This window comes from Panicum hallii, chromosome 2, assembly GCF_002211085.1.
Source record: "Panicum hallii strain FIL2 chromosome 2, PHallii_v3.1, whole genome shotgun sequence".
In the NCBI taxonomy this organism is placed as follows: Eukaryota; Viridiplantae; Streptophyta; class Magnoliopsida; order Poales; family Poaceae; genus Panicum; species Panicum hallii.
Window position 1 is genome coordinate 3,038,006 of NC_038043.1, and position 20,840 is coordinate 3,058,845.

General features: G+C 48.4%; 4 protein-coding genes and 1 non-coding gene across 6 annotated transcripts; 4 read left to right on the plus strand and 1 right to left on the minus strand.

Annotated features, from left to right (window-relative positions):
• Positions 1–305: 305 nt before the first annotated feature.
• Positions 306–1,581, plus strand: LOC112881817 (non-specific lipid transfer protein GPI-anchored 2-like). Its single transcript, XM_025946693.1, has 3 exons — positions 306–803; positions 940–1,011; positions 1,107–1,581. The coding sequence occupies exons 1-3, from the start codon at positions 458–460 to the stop codon at positions 1,298–1,300; spliced, it is 612 nt and encodes a 203-aa protein (XP_025802478.1). The 5' UTR covers positions 306–457; the 3' UTR covers positions 1,301–1,581.
• A 2,022-nt stretch (positions 1,582–3,603) lies between these two features.
• LOC112881818 (non-specific lipid transfer protein GPI-anchored 2-like) lies at positions 3,604–4,564 on the plus strand. The gene has a single exon (XM_025946694.1). It carries the CDS (start codon positions 3,777–3,779, stop codon positions 4,320–4,322), a length of 546 nt encoding a protein of 181 aa, XP_025802479.1. The 5' UTR covers positions 3,604–3,776; the 3' UTR covers positions 4,323–4,564.
• A 2,092-nt stretch (positions 4,565–6,656) lies between these two features.
• Positions 6,657–6,729, plus strand: TRNAF-GAA. Its single transcript has one exon. It is a non-coding gene; the product is annotated as a tRNA-Phe (tRNA).
• Positions 6,730–8,098: 1,369 nt separating this feature from the next.
• Positions 8,099–13,356, minus strand: LOC112883291 (type IV inositol polyphosphate 5-phosphatase 7-like). Of its 2 annotated transcripts, XM_025948573.1 has the most exons (14): positions 12,553–13,356; positions 12,318–12,405; positions 11,605–11,688; positions 11,308–11,398; positions 11,001–11,105; positions 10,405–10,902; positions 10,168–10,303; positions 9,872–10,065; positions 9,671–9,779; positions 9,297–9,445; positions 8,955–9,197; positions 8,696–8,759; positions 8,527–8,563; positions 8,099–8,407 (listed from the first exon to the last, which is right to left on the minus strand). In XM_025948573.1, exons 1-11 carry the CDS (start codon positions 12,580–12,582, stop codon positions 8,978–8,980), a joined length of 1,704 nt encoding a protein of 567 aa, XP_025804358.1. In that variant the 5' UTR covers positions 12,583–13,356; the 3' UTR covers positions 8,099–8,407; positions 8,527–8,563; positions 8,696–8,759; positions 8,955–8,977. The 2 variants fall into 2 exon arrangements, with proteins under 2 accessions (XP_025804358.1, XP_025804359.1); XM_025948574.1 differs by lacking the exons at positions 12,318–12,405; positions 12,553–13,356 and adding an exon at positions 11,819–12,076.
• A 4,415-nt stretch (positions 13,357–17,771) lies between these two features.
• Positions 17,772–19,700, plus strand: LOC112879343 (60S acidic ribosomal protein P2A). The gene is made up of 4 exons (XM_025943579.1): positions 17,772–17,924; positions 18,598–18,686; positions 18,995–19,218; positions 19,438–19,700. Exons 2-4 carry the CDS (start codon positions 18,599–18,601, stop codon positions 19,462–19,464), a joined length of 339 nt encoding a protein of 112 aa, XP_025799364.1. The 5' UTR covers positions 17,772–17,924; position 18,598; the 3' UTR covers positions 19,465–19,700.
• The last annotated feature ends 1,140 nt before the right edge of the window (positions 19,701–20,840 follow it).

Sequence of the window (20,840 nt, forward strand, 5' to 3'; positions counted from 1 at the left end):
CACAAATTAAAGCATACTTCATGACATGCCGCACAGGATGTTCAAACTCAATGTTCGTCACACGTGTCGTTACAAAGAAGAATGAGAAAAACAAGTTGGCTCCCTCATACACGGCCGGAGGACATCGCCTCGCTGAAACCATCCTCAAAGATGCCACGCGACGCTTGGACACTGACGACGAACAGAGAAGAGATTAGCTGAGGTAGTTGTGCTACCATAACCGATTCCCTAACTACCAACACGGCATCTGGCAGCAGACGTTCCTCCGATGCACCTCTTAAACACGAGCACATTTCCGGCTCCAATCAACGACGCATCACCATTCGCAAGGCCATCCAAAGCTAGCTTTTCCCTCTTCGATCGACAACTCGTCTAGCTCGTGCGATCGATCGAGCTGTGCAGTCAGCTGGGCGGCGAGAGGCGGCGGCTAGCTACTAGCTCATCGGAGGATCTATCGATGGGGCTGAACCTCAACCTGGCCATGAGGCTGCTCGCGGCGGCCGCGGTCGTGGCGTCGCTGGCGGCGCCGGCGTCGGGGCAGGGCGGGGCGGCGTCGTGCACGGCGTCGCTGATCACCAGCTTCACCCCCTGCCTCAACTTCCTCACCAACAGCACCAACGGCGGCGGCTCGGCGCCGACGCAGGACTGCTGCCGGTCCCTGGCGGCGCTGGTGAACGCGAGCACCGGCTGCGCGTGCCTCATCCTCACCGGCAACGTGCCGCTCGGCGCGCCCGTCAACCGGACGCTCGCCGTCATGCTGCCCAAGGCCTGCGACTCCGCCGCCGTCCCGCTGCAATGCCGAGGTACGCCGCGCGCGCGTTCCGAGATGAGACGACTGGTATCGCTGGCTGTGATGTTGATTGCAGGCTTGCAGCACCCGGCGGTCGAGGTCACGATCACGAGATGATGCTAACCCTGTAATCCGTATGCTTGATGCAGACACGTCGGCTCAAATCCCAGCTCCTGGCCCAGTCGCCGCCGGCGCGCCCTCCGCCGCCTTGCCCCCGCTGCGTAAGAATCTCACTGAAATGCTTTGGCTTTTTTCCATCACTTTATCATGTCGGTTTCACTGACGAACACGGTGATGATCCTGTTCCAATCTGCAGTGCCAGCGACGCCGGCAACGCCGGAGCCTGAAGCGCCGGCGCCGCCGGTGGTGGATCCGACCGGGACGGCGCCGGTCAGCCAGGGGCAGACGAGGCCGATGGTGCTGCCAAGCTCCGCCTGGAGAGCGAGCGATCACGCCCCCGCGACGGCGGCGCTCGTGCTGCTGCTCGCCGCTGGAGCTGCACTGGTGTGACCGCGGCACTGGTCTGCTGAACAGGCAACAGCCGAGTTGTGTATAGTTGCAGGGTGCTCTTTATATTTGCACATGTTTTGTTGCAGAGTGGTACAGAGTTCGGTGCTAATTTGTACTACTATTCTTGTGTGAGTGATTTTATCTGGGACAGTGCATTAGCTCAAATTGTAGATAGTTTTAGCAAATCTATGTACATAGATTTTGTTAGATACATAGCAAAAAATTTGTATTTAGATTTGCCAAAACAATCTACAGTTTGGAACAGATGGAGTTGTTATAAACGATGACGAATAAATGATGAAAGTAAACAGATCAAACCGAAAGGGGACACGAGATTTAACGTGGAAAACCCAACCAATACGGAAGGGAAAAACCACGGGCGCCAGCCAGCAAGAACTTCAATATATCAAGAGTCGAGTTACAACGCCGTGCGGCGGCTTATAAGAAAATTGTCATCAAGGGGAAACCCTAATCAGGTATATAATGTGTACCGCGGGGCGCTGCCCCCGTACCCCCCTCAGGCGACGCTGGGTGGAACCACATGGGCCACTTGTGCCTCCGCTTCGCTCCGGCCCAAGCCTCCAGCGATGGGCCTCCGCTACGCTCCGTCACAAGTCAAGTCTTTTATCTGCAAATAAATTTGGAACACAACTCAACACAACAGGAGTAGGCGTTAGTGCATTCTTTTACAGGCTTTGACGTTGAGAATGAGTTGAGTGACTTTGACGTTGCAGTTACAGCGAGCCTGTTTCGTTGCCTTCAGTAGCGGCTGTGGTCTTGGACTAGAACAAATGCTCACATCTTTTGTTTCAGTTGATGACGAAAAGCGTGGAATAATTTGAAAAAAGAAATTCTAGCTTCGGAAAATGCAACATGATGATGCTTCTAGTTAGCCCAACTGGTTGCTGCAACAACTTCACCGATCCAAGAAACCAAAGGCTGTTCAAAACTTTGCCGATCGATCTGAGCTAGTGCAAGCGCACGTTCAGATGTCGAATCTCCCGAGGCTACGTAGGTGATAGCATGGCCCGCTCTGATGGGTTCTGTTAGTCGATCTGATGACAGAAGCGGACTGAGCAGAGCAGAATCGTTGTCTGCAGAAATTCAGTCAGTCAGTCAGCTGGCTTAGGGATCGGGTGTCGCTAGTTCCGTCTGTCGGCTCAGGAAATTGTCGTCATTACGTAACCTTGTAGGAAGCTACATGGAATGTCAGAAATACTGTCGATCCTGGGTGGTTGCAGTTTGCAACAATCTTGCAAGAACAAACGGACGCATGGGCGGTTGAGTTTGCAACAATCTTGCAAGCGCAAGAAGAAGCGAATACGAGCACTCCAAAAGCAGGTAACTGCCGACCACTTTAACTACTTCGCAACAACTTTTGACTGAATGGCGATGAGGAAGGGAAAGGGGCGTCCGACCGACTAGCAGAAAACAAGCAAGGCGTGAGGCGCCACCACCACAGCAAAAGCAGGAGTTCATGCTTTGATTGGCTCCTTTGGCTGTCAGTTTCCAGCCCTGCATCCATTTCGTGTGCAGCTCCCCGAATCACCGGTGCCTGCTAATGTTTTTTTTTTTGAAAAAAAAAGTCTCTCTTTCTTTTGTGTCAAGGGCTGGGATGATAAAGAAAGCCAATGATTAGCATTGCAAATGCAAAGTTCATGGTACATCTGTTTATTTAACCATGGTATCTTAAAGTTGAGTACTTTTTTGTTGAGGAAACTGAAGTTGAGTATACTTTGTTACACATATATGTATGTGAATGTGGTATCGCCCTTTTCTTTTCTTTTCTTTTCTTTAAAAAGAAGAAAAGTCCATGCCAATTGTTGTTCCACAAAAGAAGAACCTGCAAAAGTTCAAAGCACTTGCTCTTCACGGAACCGGTGTCTAGAAGCAACCCTGCCAATTTAACTCCATGAAAAGAAAAAAAAAACCCAACGTTGTTTGCCAATCACACCAACTAATTCTTAAAGCCACTCGCGTAGTGACACGCGTGGATACCGTTGCTGGCGCCTTCCAACACGGCTGTGCTGGCACTTCGCGAGAGATCAACGGCACCTGCTGGGTCTGAATGCCTGCTCAGTCTGAAACTCTGAATTCTGATTCTGAAACGGCGATGAAACTTCAAGCAGCAGAACGGCAGGAGATAGGAAGAGTGCATGGCCGAGTATACCATTCTGAATTCTGGAATTCTCAACTCTCAAGTGTTGGTGGCTGCTGGCTGCTGGATAACAACTCGTGTAAGAAAATACTTTTCCATTGCAGGAGTAGGAAAGTTCAGCTCACCCATACGTAACCACCCTGTCGTCCTCTTCCTCACCCACCTCCATTCACACAGCCCTCGAAACCACCTATAAAACCACTCACAATCCACAACAAGGCCCTCTCAGACCACCGAGCTGAAACCAGAGAGGCAGCTAGCGTGTTCATCGGGCGGCAGCAAGGCAAGAAGGGAACCAATTAGCAAGAAGAAGAAGAAATGGCGGCGTCCACGACCCTCGCGGCGGCGGCGACGACGATGGTGCTGGCCGCGACGATGCTCCTCCTGGCCGGCGGCGCGTCGGCGCAGTCCCCGTCGCCGTCGAGCCAGTGCACGTCGGTGCTGGTGAGCCTGTCGCCGTGCCTGAACTACATCTCCGGGAACGAGTCGGCGGCGCCGGCGTCGTGCTGCACGCAGCTGGGCAAGGTGGTGCAGTCGGACCCGCAGTGCCTGTGCGTGGCGCTGAGCGCGGACCCGGCGTCGCTGGGGCTCAGCGTCAACCGCACCCGCGCGCTGGGCCTCCCCGCCGCGTGCAACGTCAAGACGCCCGACGTCAGCAACTGCAAGGGCGCCGGCGCCGGCGGGGCGGCGCCCACGACCTCCCCCGCGGGGCAGGGGCAGACGCCGGGCGCCACGGGGTCCAAGACGACGCCGGCGACGGGGTCCGTGGCCGGCGCCGCCGCGTCGCCGCCGCGCGGGTCGTCCGGCGCCGGCCTGGTCGCGGCGTTCGTCGCCGCGGCCGTCCTCGCCGCCGCCGCCGCGTGATCGCGCATCCGCCGGCCAGTTCTGGAACCGGGCGTTCCGAGCATGGTGCTCGTCGCGTGTAGGAATCGCGACGGATTTGTGCTGTTACACTGGTGACGCCGGCGGGAGGGCGGGCTAGCTGGGGTAGCCTTTCTGTCGATTTTGTGATCTGTTCATCCGTGAGAGAGAGCTTCGATCTTCTTCCACCTGATTCATCTCTGCATTCCTTATGAATAAAGACATATGCCTCATTTTTTTTCTTCTTCCGCGAAGGGAAATAGTATTACAATACTCCTAAATAAATACTAGTAGGAGCTAATCCATCCTAGGAGTAGGTGGAGCGAGCGGGCATGGGAAAGCGAGACGCGCGAAAGAGAAGGGCCGGAGAAGAAGCGGCCGGTCCGGTGTGACGACAGCGAGCCTGCCGTCCAGAAAAAGTTTGACGGCGGCGGCATCCTGACTTGTGAGCGGGCGGGCGGGCGGGCGGGCATCTGTGGCTGGGATGGATGCGTGACATGGGCCAGGAACGAACGGGTGGTAGGCCTGTTTGTAGAGTTTGATGGGCCCGGAGCCCCCACAAAGCCCATCTCACTGGCCGAGCGAGCCCAGGAGTGAGGCCGTGCGCGCGGCAGCCTAGCAGCATAGTAGCATGCGTGCATTCTCGTCGTTCCCGCGCGCCCTGCAGGCAGGGTGCAGAGGCGCGCAGAGCCCTGCTGGCTACTAGTTGCAGCTCGTCGTTGTGCCGCCGCGCGCACCGGCCAGGTAGCGGTAAACGATCGACGGCGGTTGGGCATGCGCGCACGTCATCGCATTCGCGCGGCGGCCGGCCGGCGTGCATGCGGGGTACGGCCGTGCCCCATCTGCTGGTGGCGGTTGCATCAGACCATCTCTATCAGATTATTCATCTCTTTTTAATATTAAAAATTTAAAAATTATTCTTTAGTAGATAATAGGAGGTGTTCCAGCATATTATCAATTCCATCGTTAATATTAAAAATTTCTGTAATCCTCAAAATACACCTCTCTCTTGCTTAAATATAGAGGATTGCTCTATTCACCCTATTCATATCTATTGAGAACCTATTCATATCCATTGAGTAATCTTTATAACACTCACTACGAAAATAAAAAATAATATTGGTAGAAAAAAAGTATATGGAATATAAGATATGAGTAATTTGTTGCAATGCTCTCAGCTACAGCCACCGCGCGGCCACACGACGTGCGTGTGCTTATGTGGATGGATCTGCACGCGTGCGTTCAGCACGGCGTGCTCTAGCTAGCTAGCTACTAGCGTACAGTGGGAAGGAACAACAACTGGTACAGTACAACTAGCAGAGCCAGATAGCCAGCTTTTCCTGCTTGCACTTGACGCCCAGCCCTGCTGGTGATGGACGTACACGCACGCAGCATGCTCTGCTCTGCATGCATGAGCAGGGCAGCAGGGATCGGCATGGCTTGTTGACGGGTTGCAGCATAAGACTGTCTCCAGCGGGGAACTGTAAAGCGTTCTGTACTCTATATATATATATAGGAAGATTCCGTTCTCTATTACTCCAGCAGCGTTCTCTAAATGGTCCTCTAAAATAGAGAACGCTATAGGTTTCCTCTATATATAGAGATTCTCTCTCCTCTTCTCTATTTTTCTTTACGTTTCAAACACTGAATTAAATAAAAATAAAATATGTCCATAGCGTTTGAAGTATGATAAATACGTACGTACAAAAATTTGGAACAAAATAGGTTTCTAATATAGGGTTTAATGTATAGAGAACGAGATTTAGAGAACGTTGTTGGAGAGAAATGAGATATAGAGGAGAGAATTTTGTAGAGAATTCTGTAAATGAAGGATGTAGAGGATGGAATTTGGAGAATATCGCTGGAGACAGTCTAAAGCAGCGGGCCATGCAGTTACAGCCGTCCGTTCCGTCGCGTCATCGGTCTCTCTCGAATCCATCCATCCATCATCAGTCCACAAGTCGTGGAGACAATGCATGCTATAGCTGGGAGTTGACACCTGACACGAAGCAAACAGGCCTCGGCATGGCCTGCTCTGCGTCTGCCAAAACTGCTCTCTCTCTCTCTCTCCCCCCGTCCTCTGGCTCGCTGCAGGTGCAGAGGCCGCCGGCCGGGCACGGGCAGCTCAGTCAGCTAGCACCGGACTGGGTCTGGGCGTTGGTGCAGGCGCAACTGGCTGTCCCACGCAGACGACGGGCCATGATGGCCTGCATCCATATTCCACCTCGCAGTCGCCGGCACGAGGCGACCGAGGCACCTGCCACATGCCGCACGCGCGTCTCCGTGGACCAGCTACTATCAGAGATACATAGAATGTTTTACGAAAAAGCACATCAAGCGGGGATAGCTCAGTTGGGAGAGCGTCAGACTGAAGATCTGAAGGTCGCGTGTTCGATCCACGCTCACCGCATTGTCACCTATTCTTTTTTATTTTTTGCCACCCATCATTCCTTCCGTATCGATTTCTCCATCCAGTTCTCCTTGTTTTCCAGCGGCGCGCACACTCAGCAGATATTGATGTGTTGGCATCGTCGTCAGCTGCATCCTGTACTGTTACCCTGTGCTCTCACGCCTGCTGACCCCCCCCTTACCTCACCTCACCTGCTGCCCGGCTGCCCCTCGTTGCAGCAGCAGCAGCTGCTGCAGGCTTTGCAGAGCTCGCCCTGCCTTCCCCGTGCTCCCGAGTCCTTCCTATTATCCTATCCCTGCATCTGCATCCACCGCCCAGCAACCAGCAAGTCCCACAAGCATACTGTAGATAGCACTTGTACACTAGAGCAACATGCCAAAGAGGCTACACAAGGTTCTGGACCTTGGAGGAGGGAGTACTTGGGGCTGGAACTGATGTGACCGTGACTGTTGCTCTCTCCCCCTTTCGTCCACCGGCCATTGGCTTTACCTGCCTTTTCTTTTACCTGCGCCGCAATGCTGGGTTTGGTCGCCGTCGCCGTGTCCGGAACAGCAGCGAGCGTCTCCTTCCTCCTGCTTTTGCTTTCCTGCTTGGGAGGCAAGGCCGGCCGGTTGCTGCTCGGGGCCGCAGAACGGCATCGACCCACCCAGCACAGGAGATTCCGTTGAAAACCTGCTAGGGAAACTAAAGATAAACCTAGTTGCAGATCACAGTGCACCAGCAGTCAGTCCCTGGTTGACTCCACATTTATTTTTTTAATCAGAGGTTGACTCCACATTAAACTAGGCAGGCTTCATGTGCAGGGCAGAGGATCAATGCAAAACGACACTGGTATGATCAGCAAGGGGTCAAAACTCCCAGTCCGAGCCACAACTGATCTGAACCGGAATTTGGAATGGTCAGCTAAATTTCCTCTCTTGAGTTCCTCAAGTTTTTCTGTCAAATGGGTACACTGGGAGCTGCACGGCATGCCGTTTTTGTAGCAGCAGCAGAGACCATGCAATGCAAGTTGGCTCCACTGCACATCAACAAGAGCTTAAGCACACATACCGTACATGCATATAGTAAACATGAGATGGTATGGACATGGGCCAGAGCTTTCAACTAGCATTGCACAGAGCTAAAGCCTTCATGGATTTTTCTTCAAAAAAAAAGAGAAGAAAAACTTCATGGATTGGAGAAGCATCATGGAGGGCACCAAGCCAATCCTTTTGCCACAGCCAGACACAGCAATCAGTGCAGTAAATGCATGCCTCGCTGAACGGCTCCTCGAGCACAACAGAAAAGGCATCCACATGATTGTTGTGGCCATGCAAATCCTCTCTCACACCCCATCATTCCTCTCTCAGGCTTAGGGACAATTATATCCTAAAGCTAATTCCCGGCATCGTTGCCTTAAAACAATTCCACAGCTTGCATGGGATACACTTGTGGGTTTTACAAAGTTTCTATGCTCAAAATAAGAAAAGAAAGGGAAGAAAATAACATTTGGTCTTTGTTGATGCTACAAGGTCCAACTAAAAAACGGAGGACGAAACAAGTTTGAACCAAATATTTTGCTAGAAGGAACTAAGAGCCTAAAGTTGGATGGACGGTATAGTTAGTGACATGGGCTTGATTCTTTTCCAACAACACAAGCGTCGTCTTCCAGTGGCACGCAGCAAAATTGCCCAATGTCCTGCAACAACACAACTAAAACATCATTAGCCCCTTTTCACGACAAAAAAACAGCACATTTCACTAAATTGGTTTTCACTGAATAAAAGATGATGTTGCCACATCGTTGAGAAACTGTACCTTTTATGTTAGTATTTGCACATTCTTTCTTCAGTATCTGTCATCAAGAACGCCAAACAATGAGAACCTTAGTTTACAGTCCATAATGATTGATAGCCGTATATTTGATGCTAAGCATGTCTCAAGTTGGCAAACAGATCGTCAAAGGTAAATTATTTAAGATACTCACATCTGATCGTCTAGTGAGCTGAATCTGCAACCCTACATATAGAACATTTGACCAGCCTCCTAACCTGCATGAAGCACCAAGAAGAGTAAACAAACAGAGAAATACAAATACAAGTCAACCCCTTGCCAAAGAGGGGGGGAAATGAATGCAAAGTCAACAAGGTACAGATATGCATTTCTAAGCCTCAATGCAACCTGGACAAAAGTGCAAGGTGTAGTATCATTGGGAACTTTTCAGTGACCAAGAGAAGTTAGCTTACCTTACATCATGCTATAAGTCAACTCAGTAAAATTTTATTTCTCTGTAGCTCTGAGAATGTGGCAAGAGCTCTTCCACCTCAATTCTAGAACTGAAATAGCCCATGTTTCTCCTCCTTTGGTGTACAATGTCAACCTCTGCCAAGAAAATACTGTACACCGGCCTGTGGTCGGAGAAACGAGACTCTCCGCGAACATAAGACAGCTGATTGAGGCCGTTACCATACCAGAGAATGCGATCACACCTGTTAGTTCATAAGCAAGTTATACGGGATAAGGTCTTCAGAAAAAGAAACACAGAAAAATATATGTGTTAGCATGTTATATTAGCTAAAGAAAACTACCATGCTGGTGTTCTCCTCTTTTCTTTGGGGTGCATGCCCTCTCCAGCGTACCGATCTGAGTTGAATGAATACTTGTATGTGGGAGGGAAATAGATCCTCCCTTCTTTCCAACCCTGGAAAACTCGTCCATACCTTTGCTGCATGCGGAGCTGTTTCAAAGAGGTAAACTCTGTCACAGCCTTCATAATACCAAAAAGAAAAAGGGGGCAAATAGAAGGGATAACAACTTAGAATTCATTTTCAATCCCTTTATTGTGAAACAGATCCATGTTCCAATTTTATCAATTGCTAAAGTATATTTTAGAACCTCTATAATTGAACAGCCATTTGCAGTAAAAGTTAAATGATATTATTGAAAGAGGATAACAAATTACCTGATCTTTCTCCAATAATTGCTTCCAGTTGTGCATTTCCACAAGAGCTTTTGCCGAACAGTACGACAGGGCAATCCGGTAATTCAAATCCCCAAGCCAAATAATACGACTGCAATTGTAAAAATAGGTGCATAAACAGTTAAAAACAAGTCTGCACTGGTTTCAATGCAAATCTGCTGAACGGCACAAATAAAGCCTTACTCATGCTCAAGAATTGTTTCAGGTGACTTAACATCACCGGCACCACGAACCCGTGGGAACCTGGTCTTCTTTAAAATTTCCAGAACATCGGAATTCCTGCGCAGTTCATCGCCTTCCTTTTCCCCTGAGGTCAAATGACAACAGATGAAGCAGAAGCTTGTCTGGTGCAAAGACATGCTTATTGAAATTGAACCCTGCAATAAAAGAGAGGACCTTACTGCGCGAAATTTATGACATTGACAAAGACCAAAATGTTTTATTGAGGGATATCTACATGCTTATTCACTATATGCTACCTTATTTCCAAGATAGCCCATCAATCCTCTGCCGACACAAGAAACTTTCAAGTTTCTCACATTGTCTCTTATTTCATTGCGTACCCAAACTGTGAGAAATATACCAACCATCTGTTTGCTGGCAACCAAACAATACCTGAAGAACCACATGCATATACAATGAGTTAGTTCACAGGAACGTTAAGAAAGCATAAATGTGTGGTACAAATTAAATGCCTTATTAAGCATTCAGAGTACCTAGGGCTGCTTGATTGCTCATCATTTTGTTCGGAAGGTGCAGATGCAGTGTAGCTATGCGGGAACGGCGAAAATTGTGCAGCATTGCTCACTTCCATATCTATGTTCTCATCAGGCAATCCAGGGCATTGCAAATTTCCATCAAAATCACTAGGTCTGCCTCCCATGTTGACTGGATCGCAAACGCTAAACCTGCGATCCAGTCTTGGTTGCGGGAACATGTAGTCCCCATCCATTCTTAAACTACGGCTGAGGTTGTGGAATGAGCGCCGGTGGAAGAAAGGGAAATTCTCCTGCCTCCTCGCAGACCCCTCAAAATCAGCATCTAATTCTACAACTGGATTCAGGACTGGTGAAGGGGTATGATAGCCACCGCAACCACTAGCTCCAGGATTCTTGTTCAGTGTCCGCCTGATAAGGGACACCCATTTCTTGGCTGGAAGGTTATCTTCAGTGCCAAGAACATTTCCAGCATTCAAGGGGACAATCTCCTGAAACCTATCAAAGATTGAAAGATCAAATTAACTGAAAAGGCCCAAAATGACCACTGTCCAAATCAAGAAAGAAATCGACAGGAAAGGCCACCTGGAACATACCCTAGTACATAAATATCAGCAGGAGGAGAAGTATGAAGCCATTCATCTAGATTCAGCCCCCTTGGTGGTGACTTACCACCGACATTCCATGTTGCAGCAAAGATCCTACATGCAAATGGACCAAATGATGAATCAGATTACCTGTAGCATATTGTTGCGCAGTCAAATTGTGTGAACTACCTAACAGTAATATGGACAATGATTAAAGGAAAGAATATTCTGTCCAGTCTACTAAACTGATTTTTTTTAATTACAAAACAGACATGATGGCCCTAGAAGATAAACACGCATGGTGAATCAATGGCACCTGTAATCTTGGACTTCAGTCAGGCGTGCTATATCGAAATTATTCTTGCCTCGGCGAGCGTGTTCGGCACTCTGCTTGAACGATGACCGGTCTACAGACCCACAAGGAACAACATCCGAGCACAATCATTTAACATGGCAGAAGAAAAGGAGCTGATGCAGAACAAAGATTGAAAGTAGCTTAACAAAGTGGAACTGAAGAGCAGCCAGCAGCTGTGGTGGGGAACGAAAGCTGCATCTCTGGTGCTGTGGGAAGAGAGAGAGGGGTGTGGTCCAGATGGTTCATTGCACCACATACCAGTTCTGCTTTTCTTGGCCATGCTTGCACTTGCTTCGCCCGCGGAGCAGCTGGGCCTCCATGGTCCAGCACCTCCATCCCTTCCTAGAATGGATCAAACTGGCAGTTAAGCACAAAAGAACCCAAGGAACCAAACACAAAGCAAAAGGTGCTTGCTTTGCTTGTGATCTTTGATGAAATCTCTATCTGATTCAGCTAGAAAGTTGACACATGCACAGGAAAAGAATGGGATAGATATGAGGAACACACAGACAGATGAGTCACTCGAGCCAACATCATCCAAATATTTCTGCAGGATTTGTGGCAAAAAGGCCGTTGGTTGTTTGAGGCCTACAGGGCTTGTGCATAACTAGATCGAAACTGGAAACTGGAATGCACTAGCAGATACTATCTAAGTAGGAACTAGGGAAGATGTGTTTGACAGGGGCATCCCACTTGGTTGCTCATCTACCCTTGAATCAACACTGGGAATCTAGTGTGGATAACCACAAACACATCAGGGTGTTAGGATAACCCCAACCTCAAGCAATGGACTTCCTTGCGTCAAGCAAGTTATTTCCCCAAACCAAACACCAGCGGGAAAGGTAAAAGATGCATGCCATTTGGGGGACTGGGATGGGGCTCTCATGATTATAATCCAAAAAAAAGATGCAGAGACATAAACAAATCGATCCTAACAAGGAATGGGCGCCAAAACGACGCATTAATCATACCCTGGCCGGCGTCAGAATCAGCATGGAAGTCCTGCACCTTGGGCCGGATGTTGAACCACTTCCTCACGAGGGACTTGGACCATGAAAGCTACACACATGAAAAAAGAAGAGGGAAAGATGAGCAGCAGATCACGAAATGGAAAGAACACCTACAACCTGAGAAAAATACAGCTTAAATGGAGCCCAACAAGACAGAAAGCGATCTATCCGATCAAGAAAAAAACCATCGAACTACCTTGCTCTTCTTGGCGCTCTCCTCTGTCATTGTGTCATAGCTCCTGCTCTGCAGGCCGCAGGCAGCAAGAGGGGTCTGTCACCCCGCCGCCGCCGCCCCCAAGCCGTGATCCTTGCAGCAGGAGACCTGAAATCCAGGATCCAATCCTCAACAGAGGCGGGGCTTCCACCCGGGATCCTCGGATACCTGACCAGATTAGCCACGGACAAGGCCCAACCAACCAGCCGGCCGGCCGCCACGAGCCGCGCCAAGATTGGATTTTTCCGGCGGCGGAATCACCAACCCTGCAACCAGCGAGAGCTCACAGAACAACCCGAGAATCTCTTCCGCCGGCAATGCAGCTGCCGCCGCCCTCCCCGCCACCTTAGCCTCTAGGACGCAGGAGCTGGGATTCGTCAGTACCATAGACCTACTACTTGTAGCCTCGCAGGAGGAGTCCTGAGATGGTAGATACAATGGGAGCTGTGCGAGCTAGGACATGGGGTGGCAGAGGAACGGAATGCTTGTGCGCAGGTGAGAGAAAAGGGGGTGGTGGAGGAGAGAGAAACCTCGGTGAGGCTTCTTGTTTGTGCTCTCTCTCTCTCCTTTTGGAGCTCTTTTATTTTTTCTCTCTCTATTCTGTTGCTCTTTCCCTCACCAACAGCTCGCGCTGGCTGCTTTGCTTTGGCCGTCTCTCTCCTCTAGCTTTTCTCGACATTGTCGCCCAAATCCAGGGAGGAAAAAGAGAATGAAGAAGAAGAAGAGGCAAGGCAAAGCTGCGGGGGTGATGGTGGTGGTGAAGGAGAGGGAACAGGGAGCACAAATGGCAGTGGACTCGAGGGGTGTGGACAAAGCAGTTTGCTGGTCGCCCCGAGGGCAATATGGGAATGGAATTAAAAATAGCTGGCCAATTTTTGGGATTTTTTTTTTGCCATTTGCGGAAACAGAAAAAAGGAATTTTGCGAACGTAGGCCGTTGGCAAGCTGCTTGTTGCCATTTTCTTTTGAGCTGTTACATTTCTTTTGATATGCTTGTAGCCATGTAGGGTTTCTATCTCACACACAATAAGTGGGAGGATTTAAAATAATATTTCGTAAATTAGTTTCAGTTTGAGATAGGCGGCAAGCGTATGAACATACAACATTCTCTATGAACTCACGGGGACAAGTTTCAATTTAGCATTTTGTTAAAGAAAATTATGCCTACTTTTCAGGTTATGGTAGGACCGGATCGAGAGTGCCGCCGGAGCAGCAGCTGATAATTGTGGCGTGTCTGCGTCTAAGCACAGTTGATAATCGCCATCCTAATCCCCTGTGGTGGGAAGAAGAGTAAGAGATGAGGACACGGCGAAAACGGCTGTAGCTTGCTGGCGCCGGCTACCATCGATCGAATCGATCGTCTTGTCGAACTCAGCGCACACGCACAGTAAACAGGGACTGGGGGTAATTTGGATGGATGGATGGATGGATGGATGGATGCTGGTTGGACTCGAGAGATGAAGTAATTTGGTAACTTAAATTAATCTCTGCAACCCATGGAGCAGCATTCATCAGGTCGCTCGATCAAGGGGGTATGTACATGCATCGGTGAGTACACTAGCTAAATGTGTTAGTTTGACTGTTGATCATGGCTGCTGGATGGAGCTTTCCATCTTACATTTTGCAATGCATTTTATACTACCTTCGTTTCAAAATTTTAGACTGTTCTGACTTTCGTAAGTATATAGCATTTGTTGTTATATATATATATAGAAGAATGATGTGCTCAGTCAGAAAATAACTAATAATAATAATTTGTAAGCAACAAAGTACCTATATATAATTTGGAACGGAGAAAGCACGTAAAAAGTAAAGTAAGCAAAGTAAGGGCCTGTTTGGATCCTTTGGCAAAAGGGCAAATAGCAAAAAATTTGCTCTTTTTTTTCATTTAGACCCAGACACCCTATGGCAAAAGGGAAACAGCAAAAACATATGGCAAAAGAGAAACAGCAAAAACAGCAACCCTATCTCGCATCCCGCCCGATCCCGCATCCGCCCGACCTCCGCCGCGCGGCACCCCCGCCGCCCGGCGCCTCACCCCGCCGCCTGGCGCTGCGGGATAGGAGAGGGAGAAAAGGGGTTTAAATGAGTTTTTGCCAAAACTTTTGCCATTTGGATCCAAACATCACTAATGCCAAAAATTTTGCCACTTTTGGCAAATGGCAAAATTTTTGCTCTTTTATCCTTTTGCACTTTGGATCCAAACACTGCCTAAGCAAGTACGTATCGCTGTCGATCCATATCCAGTACGGATGTGGCGATCGATGTCGATTACGGTCCCCTAGATGCGTGCATACAATTTGCATTGGTAGCTAAATGCTCATGGTATGCGTGAACTAAAACAAACTAGAATATTCCAAGCAATGTTTGTTTACCAACTTTCTTCATTCGGATGCATAACTAACTTTGAAAACAATGTGTTTGAAGATCGAGGCGTCGTGCCGGCCGTACTGTTAGCCTTATTTGTGACTTGTTTGTTTCCTTTATTCAGAAGGGTTTCGAGATATTCTATCTTAGTCTTCGAAAGGATGAATCTTGATGATTCGTGGTTGCATTGGCTAGTTAATTGAGGTAACAACACTCTGATCTAGTACTAATCATCGGCTCGGCTTTTCTTTCCAAAAGGGCAGGGCGAGGGCGGAGCTTTTCCGCTTTAATCTGTAGGGGGTGAAATGGTGTATACGATGATGACCGATGGAGCGACGATGACCACCTTGAGCAAGGTTAATTGCAAGCACCAATGATCAGTTGTTACTAATAAGTGTGCTCCTTCTCACCATGCAAGCATGCATGCATGACCTATGTATCTGAGCTGCTACCGGGAGTCAGTTGAGAATGTTGGTACAGGCGAAGGCATGCCTGTCAGAAAGAAAAAACCCGGCACTGCCATTGTCTGGACGTCTGATCAGAATTTCTTCGTCGGACGGTCCGTCGCAACCTTAATAGATTTAATAGATACCAGTTGCAACGTCAGAAATCAACGCTTCCAATATTGAAAAAATATGTATACAAATGGCTCTAATATTAGATTCAAGGGTGAAAAATTTCCACCGCAACATTAACATCGGTACTTGTCTCTTGCAACATGGGTCGTCAGAGCATCCGATTTTTTCTGCACGTCGGACATCCTAATCCTAGCATTACCGGGAAAAAAAACATAATCAAAGCAGACAAAAAGGACCATTATACCACTATGTATCACTAGCCTGTGGAACCTGCCCCTACACGTCAGTCTCAGAAGCTGGGTGTTGCGGTAAATATGGCTGAAAACCGCGCCCTTTGCAATGTGATCTTCCAAATTTTCCCAAGAGAAACAAATTAAAACAGCACCACACAGTGGCATATCATCACCGTCCCCATTATTTCATCATGTGCCCCCACATCTCCATGTTTCCGGCATGGATAACTGGATAGCTAGCTAGAGCCTGATCTCCATCAATCCATAGACAGAGACTTGGCTGGACACTAGTGAACACCACTGCTCCATCGGCAGCGACGTCTGAACTCGCAAGACCGTCGAAGTGCCCTTCACACGTACGGCCCATCTTGTAGTTTTCTTCAGGGGTTTCGTTCTTGTTGAGCACTTAGCCCGTCCGTCCCGGTGGTCATGACCACGACGGCAGTGGAGTTCCGATCCGGTCAAAAAGGATGAGTAGACGAAAGGAAAAGGTTAGAGAAGGGGATACGCGCAGCACACAAGTTGCCCTGGAAAAGTGTAGAGGATGGGATCCAACAACAGCTGAATGGTGGGGCCAAGGTCCAAAGAGACTAGTAGAAAGCGCAGACTACAACAATCCACTGCAAGTGACCTCTTTCATCAGAATTTGCAAGTTTTGAATGCTGATAAATCCATCTATATTCTGGAGCTTACTGGTCCAAGAATAAACAAGCATCATCCATATGGAGCCGAGTCTTTTGTTACTGGAGGAACAAATTGAGGAGGTACACAGAGTACTAAACATGTGAAAGAGGCACACGTTTGGATTGTGTTGTGCTACCTAATAATGGTGTTAAGTCCTAATGATTGATGCATGCCTTTTTAAGAGCATTATGTTGAGACGCCTTCTCTAGTGCACACACATCATTATCATTAGGGAACTCGAAACCTTGAAGCAAGCAAGCTTGCTAATAACATGATGCACGCCACCCGTGCATGATGTGTGGATGCAGCTTTACAGGATCTAAGGGGACAACATCCATTATACTCTATCTATTAGTTGCTGTTTTTCTTTTTGTTGATACTTCGGTGGTACAAAACTAATTCTGCACAAGTACTGCTTGGTTTGGATCTTCCTTCTTCTGGATGCAAACTGAAAAGACTAGCTATTTCCAGAGAGGCTTTTGCAAGCACTGCCATTTTCTTTTTGGACGGTTCGGATACTTTGATATGCTGCTTACCTTGAAGGGGTGCTCGATTAAATAATTAAAGAGATTCGCTGCCTTTTGAGCGAAGAGATACTGTGTTGTTGTCAACATGTTCACTGGAATTTGATAGCCGTGTTCTTTATCACTTTGGAGTCTAGTTTGTTAAGCTAGATCTATTGTGCAGTGTGGTATGTGGCAGCTGCCTCCCTCATTTTCTTGCTTTGTATGTAGCCCGGCTAGCAATTAGAAAAGAAAAGAAGCTCTAGCCTGGATAAGGAGATGTAAAAAAAGAGAAAAATGAAGGAGATGCGATGAGGTCATTTTTGGTTGGATGTATTGTCTTGCGTAAAATAAATCACCTCCTCCTTCCTAAAGGTGAGCTTACAGCGTCCTTCTCCTCCCTCCGGTAGCTCCGGTGCTGCATCCGAGCGCTGTGCTCCGGCGCTGCATCGACCGGCGCATCCAAGCTCTGTGCCTTCGCCGGGGCGCACGCCGCCGAGCTCGCCCGGGCGCACGGAAACTGCAGCTCCCGCTAACCAAGCAGCCACCGACCGGAACCGAAATGCGCCTCGCTGCTGCTGCCGCACCGCGGGGGAGCTGCGTCGGCCGCCCCGCGAGGGACCTGCTCCGGCGGCGCGTGATCGATGAGGATGAGCAATCTTGCGAGCCTTCTTTATCCAGGGCCCATATAAATTTTTCATCAGAGAGAGAGAGAGAGAGAGAGCGCGCAGCTCACACAGCTAAGCCCTGACGATTTTGGCCCACGCGCCCAGCAGGGGAGAGGCCCATGATTTAGAAACCGGGCCTTCTGATATCTAATGCACGGCGCAGATCGCGGCCCGTCCAGGCCACGTGCTGTATAAAACCAGCCCCGCCGTGCCCCCCGCCGCCGCCTTGCAGAAACCCTAGAGCATAGACCGCTCCTCAGCCACCGCCACCGCCGCCGCTGCCGCTCGTCTCCTCCTCGGGCGCTCTCCCTCCCAGATCCAGGTAACGGCATCGCGCGCCGAATTCTCTCCTGCTACATCTCTCGACGATATTGTCATCCCGCTGTAGCTGTTGGCCCGCTGCAGTCGATGCCGGGCCAGCCGGCCAGGTCCAATGTGCGTATTTTGATGATGCCGTGTAGTATAGGTTCTGGTGAAAAACATACTAGTCATGCTACCTTGCCGGTTGTTCGGATCGGATGCTAATTCTTTGCGCTGTGTCCTGGTATGTGAACTGGATGAATCGCTTGAACCATGTTGAACATGTCTTGAACTGTTTATTGCCTTGGGTCTCTAGTTGAGAAAAGCTTAGTCAATATTTGTTCCTTAGGCAGGATTTGTTCTGTTCTTCAGCATAAACGTTGATTAGTGTTTTTGCGGTAGACATTTACCAACTAGTTTGGTTGTTTCACTTGAGGTATCAATGATGTCCATTGTGATCTTGTGTTCTGGTTGCATTGTGCTCTGAACCCTGATACCTTCAACTAAACTATTAGCATGTATTCATGGTTTAGATTTTTTTTACTCAGATGATATATTCATTGCTCTGCTTATTTGATTTTATTTTGATTTCCCTTTTAAGTACTTGAGTTGGTAGTTTTATCACTTCTTCACTTAGTCAGACCAAATAACTAAAAGTTAGGGCCTAACTACATGATTGTTCATGGTTTGAGCAGGATGAAGTTTGTTGCTGCCTATCTGCTTGCTGTCCTCGCTGGCAACCCCAGCCCCTCTGCCGAGGATCTGTCGGCCATTCTGGAATCTGGTAAAATGTTCCATTTCAAGGACAGGAACGGATCCTATGTATCTTTAACTATTAGTTCTGCCTTTTTAACGAAAAAAAACATGCCTGCTCATTGAATATAGGATTTCCCCTAATGGGGTTGTTTATGTTAATTGGCAATTTAAGAAATTTAAGCGTGGTTTCTGTAATTTGCATTTGTGGTGTATGAATTCATCACAATGATGATCCAGTAAACCATGCTTTAGTGTTTGCATGTTACTAGTTGCACATGATATATGTGTTGCAGAAGCATCTAATCCTCCTATTTCTATTTATTGCATATGCTGCAGTTGGCTGTGAAATCGACAATGAAAAGATGGAGCTCCTGCTGTCCCAACTGAGCGGCAAAGACATTACTGAGCTCATTGCTGCGGGCAGGGAGAAGTTTGCTTCCGTCCCATGCGGTGGTGGCGGTGTGGCTGTTGCGGCAGCTGCCCCTGCTGCTGGTGGAGCTGCCCCTGCAGCTGAGGCGAAGAAAGAAGAGAAGGTGGAGGAGAAGGAAGAAAGTGATGATGTAAGCTTACTGTTCTTGCTGCCGATTCCCATTTCTTTTGCAACATTTCTACTCCCTCTCACGATGAAGACCTCATGCTGCTCTGTTTTTGGACTATTCAATAATCTTATGCCATCTCACTTGAATGTCATATGGTTGTGCCAGTTCTTTGGTATTATTTTTGTTCCTTCATGTTGAACTAAGTACAAAAAATTAACTATTCTGAGTATGCATTTGCAGGACATGGGCTTCAGCCTCTTCGACTAAGCTGTGCGGTCATCAAAATTGTGTCTTTGGGCAGGAAAATCAGAGTTGCGATGTTTGGATTTTAACCTTGTTTTATGTTGCAAAGCACCAGAAAAGACTGCTATGTTCCTGATATGTAGTAATTCAGCCGTAGGTTGCTATGCTGGTTGGTGTTTACTGGTGAACCAGAGTTTTCCATCATATATTAAGAACTGGATACCTCAATGTTCATAGATGTTCTCTATTGTGTTGCTCTACGGTGAATCTGCCTCGTTGATTCTTATACGCTTGGTTGGTACGCACATGTTTGCGACGAAAACTGAGGTATGCTGTCTTGATAGCACTAGCCTCTTTCATGGTAGGGCAGCATACTTGGGATTGTCAAGCTCGTCAGCCATACTCTTTGTTAGGCCCCTGACTAAAGCTGCCTGCTCTTGCCACATGATACATTGATAAAATGATAATTGTGTAGTTACTTCATCACCTCTTTCATTAGTGTGGCCACTCGGATGCAGACTGGATAGAGCATCCGGTCCTTGTCTCGTAATTAGATCCATCCTGAAGATCCCAAGATGCTACGCCTCAGCCTCACCAAGCGTTTAGCACGGCGAATGCAGCTTACCATGGAGATCATCTGCATCTGCAGACACTCGATGTAGGCGACAGCGACACCACACCGCGGCCGAAAGCTGTGAAGAAAAGAAACACTACTGAGTTTAAAAGATCATCATGATTTTAAAGGAAAAAAATTATGAAACTGGATTCGTGGAAGAGATAAATAGCTCAAACCTAGGCACCAGAAGATAAAAGCACGATTTTAGGAAAAGATGAAATTGGTTTCATATTTTTTTCCCACAGCTAAAACGAATTTCTATGAATTTTCTAATATTAACCAGATTTTACGATTTTTATTAGTTGTGCATATAATATAACTTTCCTAAGAAAAAAATTTAGAGCACTTCTTTTTTTTGACAAAATCCATTTGACCCGTCCTACTTTACAGGAGTTCAGGGACACCAAAACCTAACACTCGGCCCATCGGCCCAACTTCATTCGGCATAGCCTATATAAGTGCGCTTGTCGCGAGCTTTCTGCATCATCCAGGGCTCGTATCGAATCTTGCAGAGTTCTCCCTAGGGCAGAAACCGCGCCTTTCTTTTCTAGAAAAATGACGGTGCAGATCGCGGCTCATCCGGGGCACATGCTGTATAAAGCAGCAGGACCGCCAATCCCCCGCCGCCGCCGCGCAGAAACCCTAGAGAGATCGCTCGAGCCCCCCGCCGCTCGTCTCCTCCTCGAACTCTCCCCCTCCCGGATCCAGGTAATGCACCGCGAGCCAATCCTCTCTCGGTAGATCTCTTCCCGCCTCGTTATCTTCTCAAACCTGTAGACGCCGT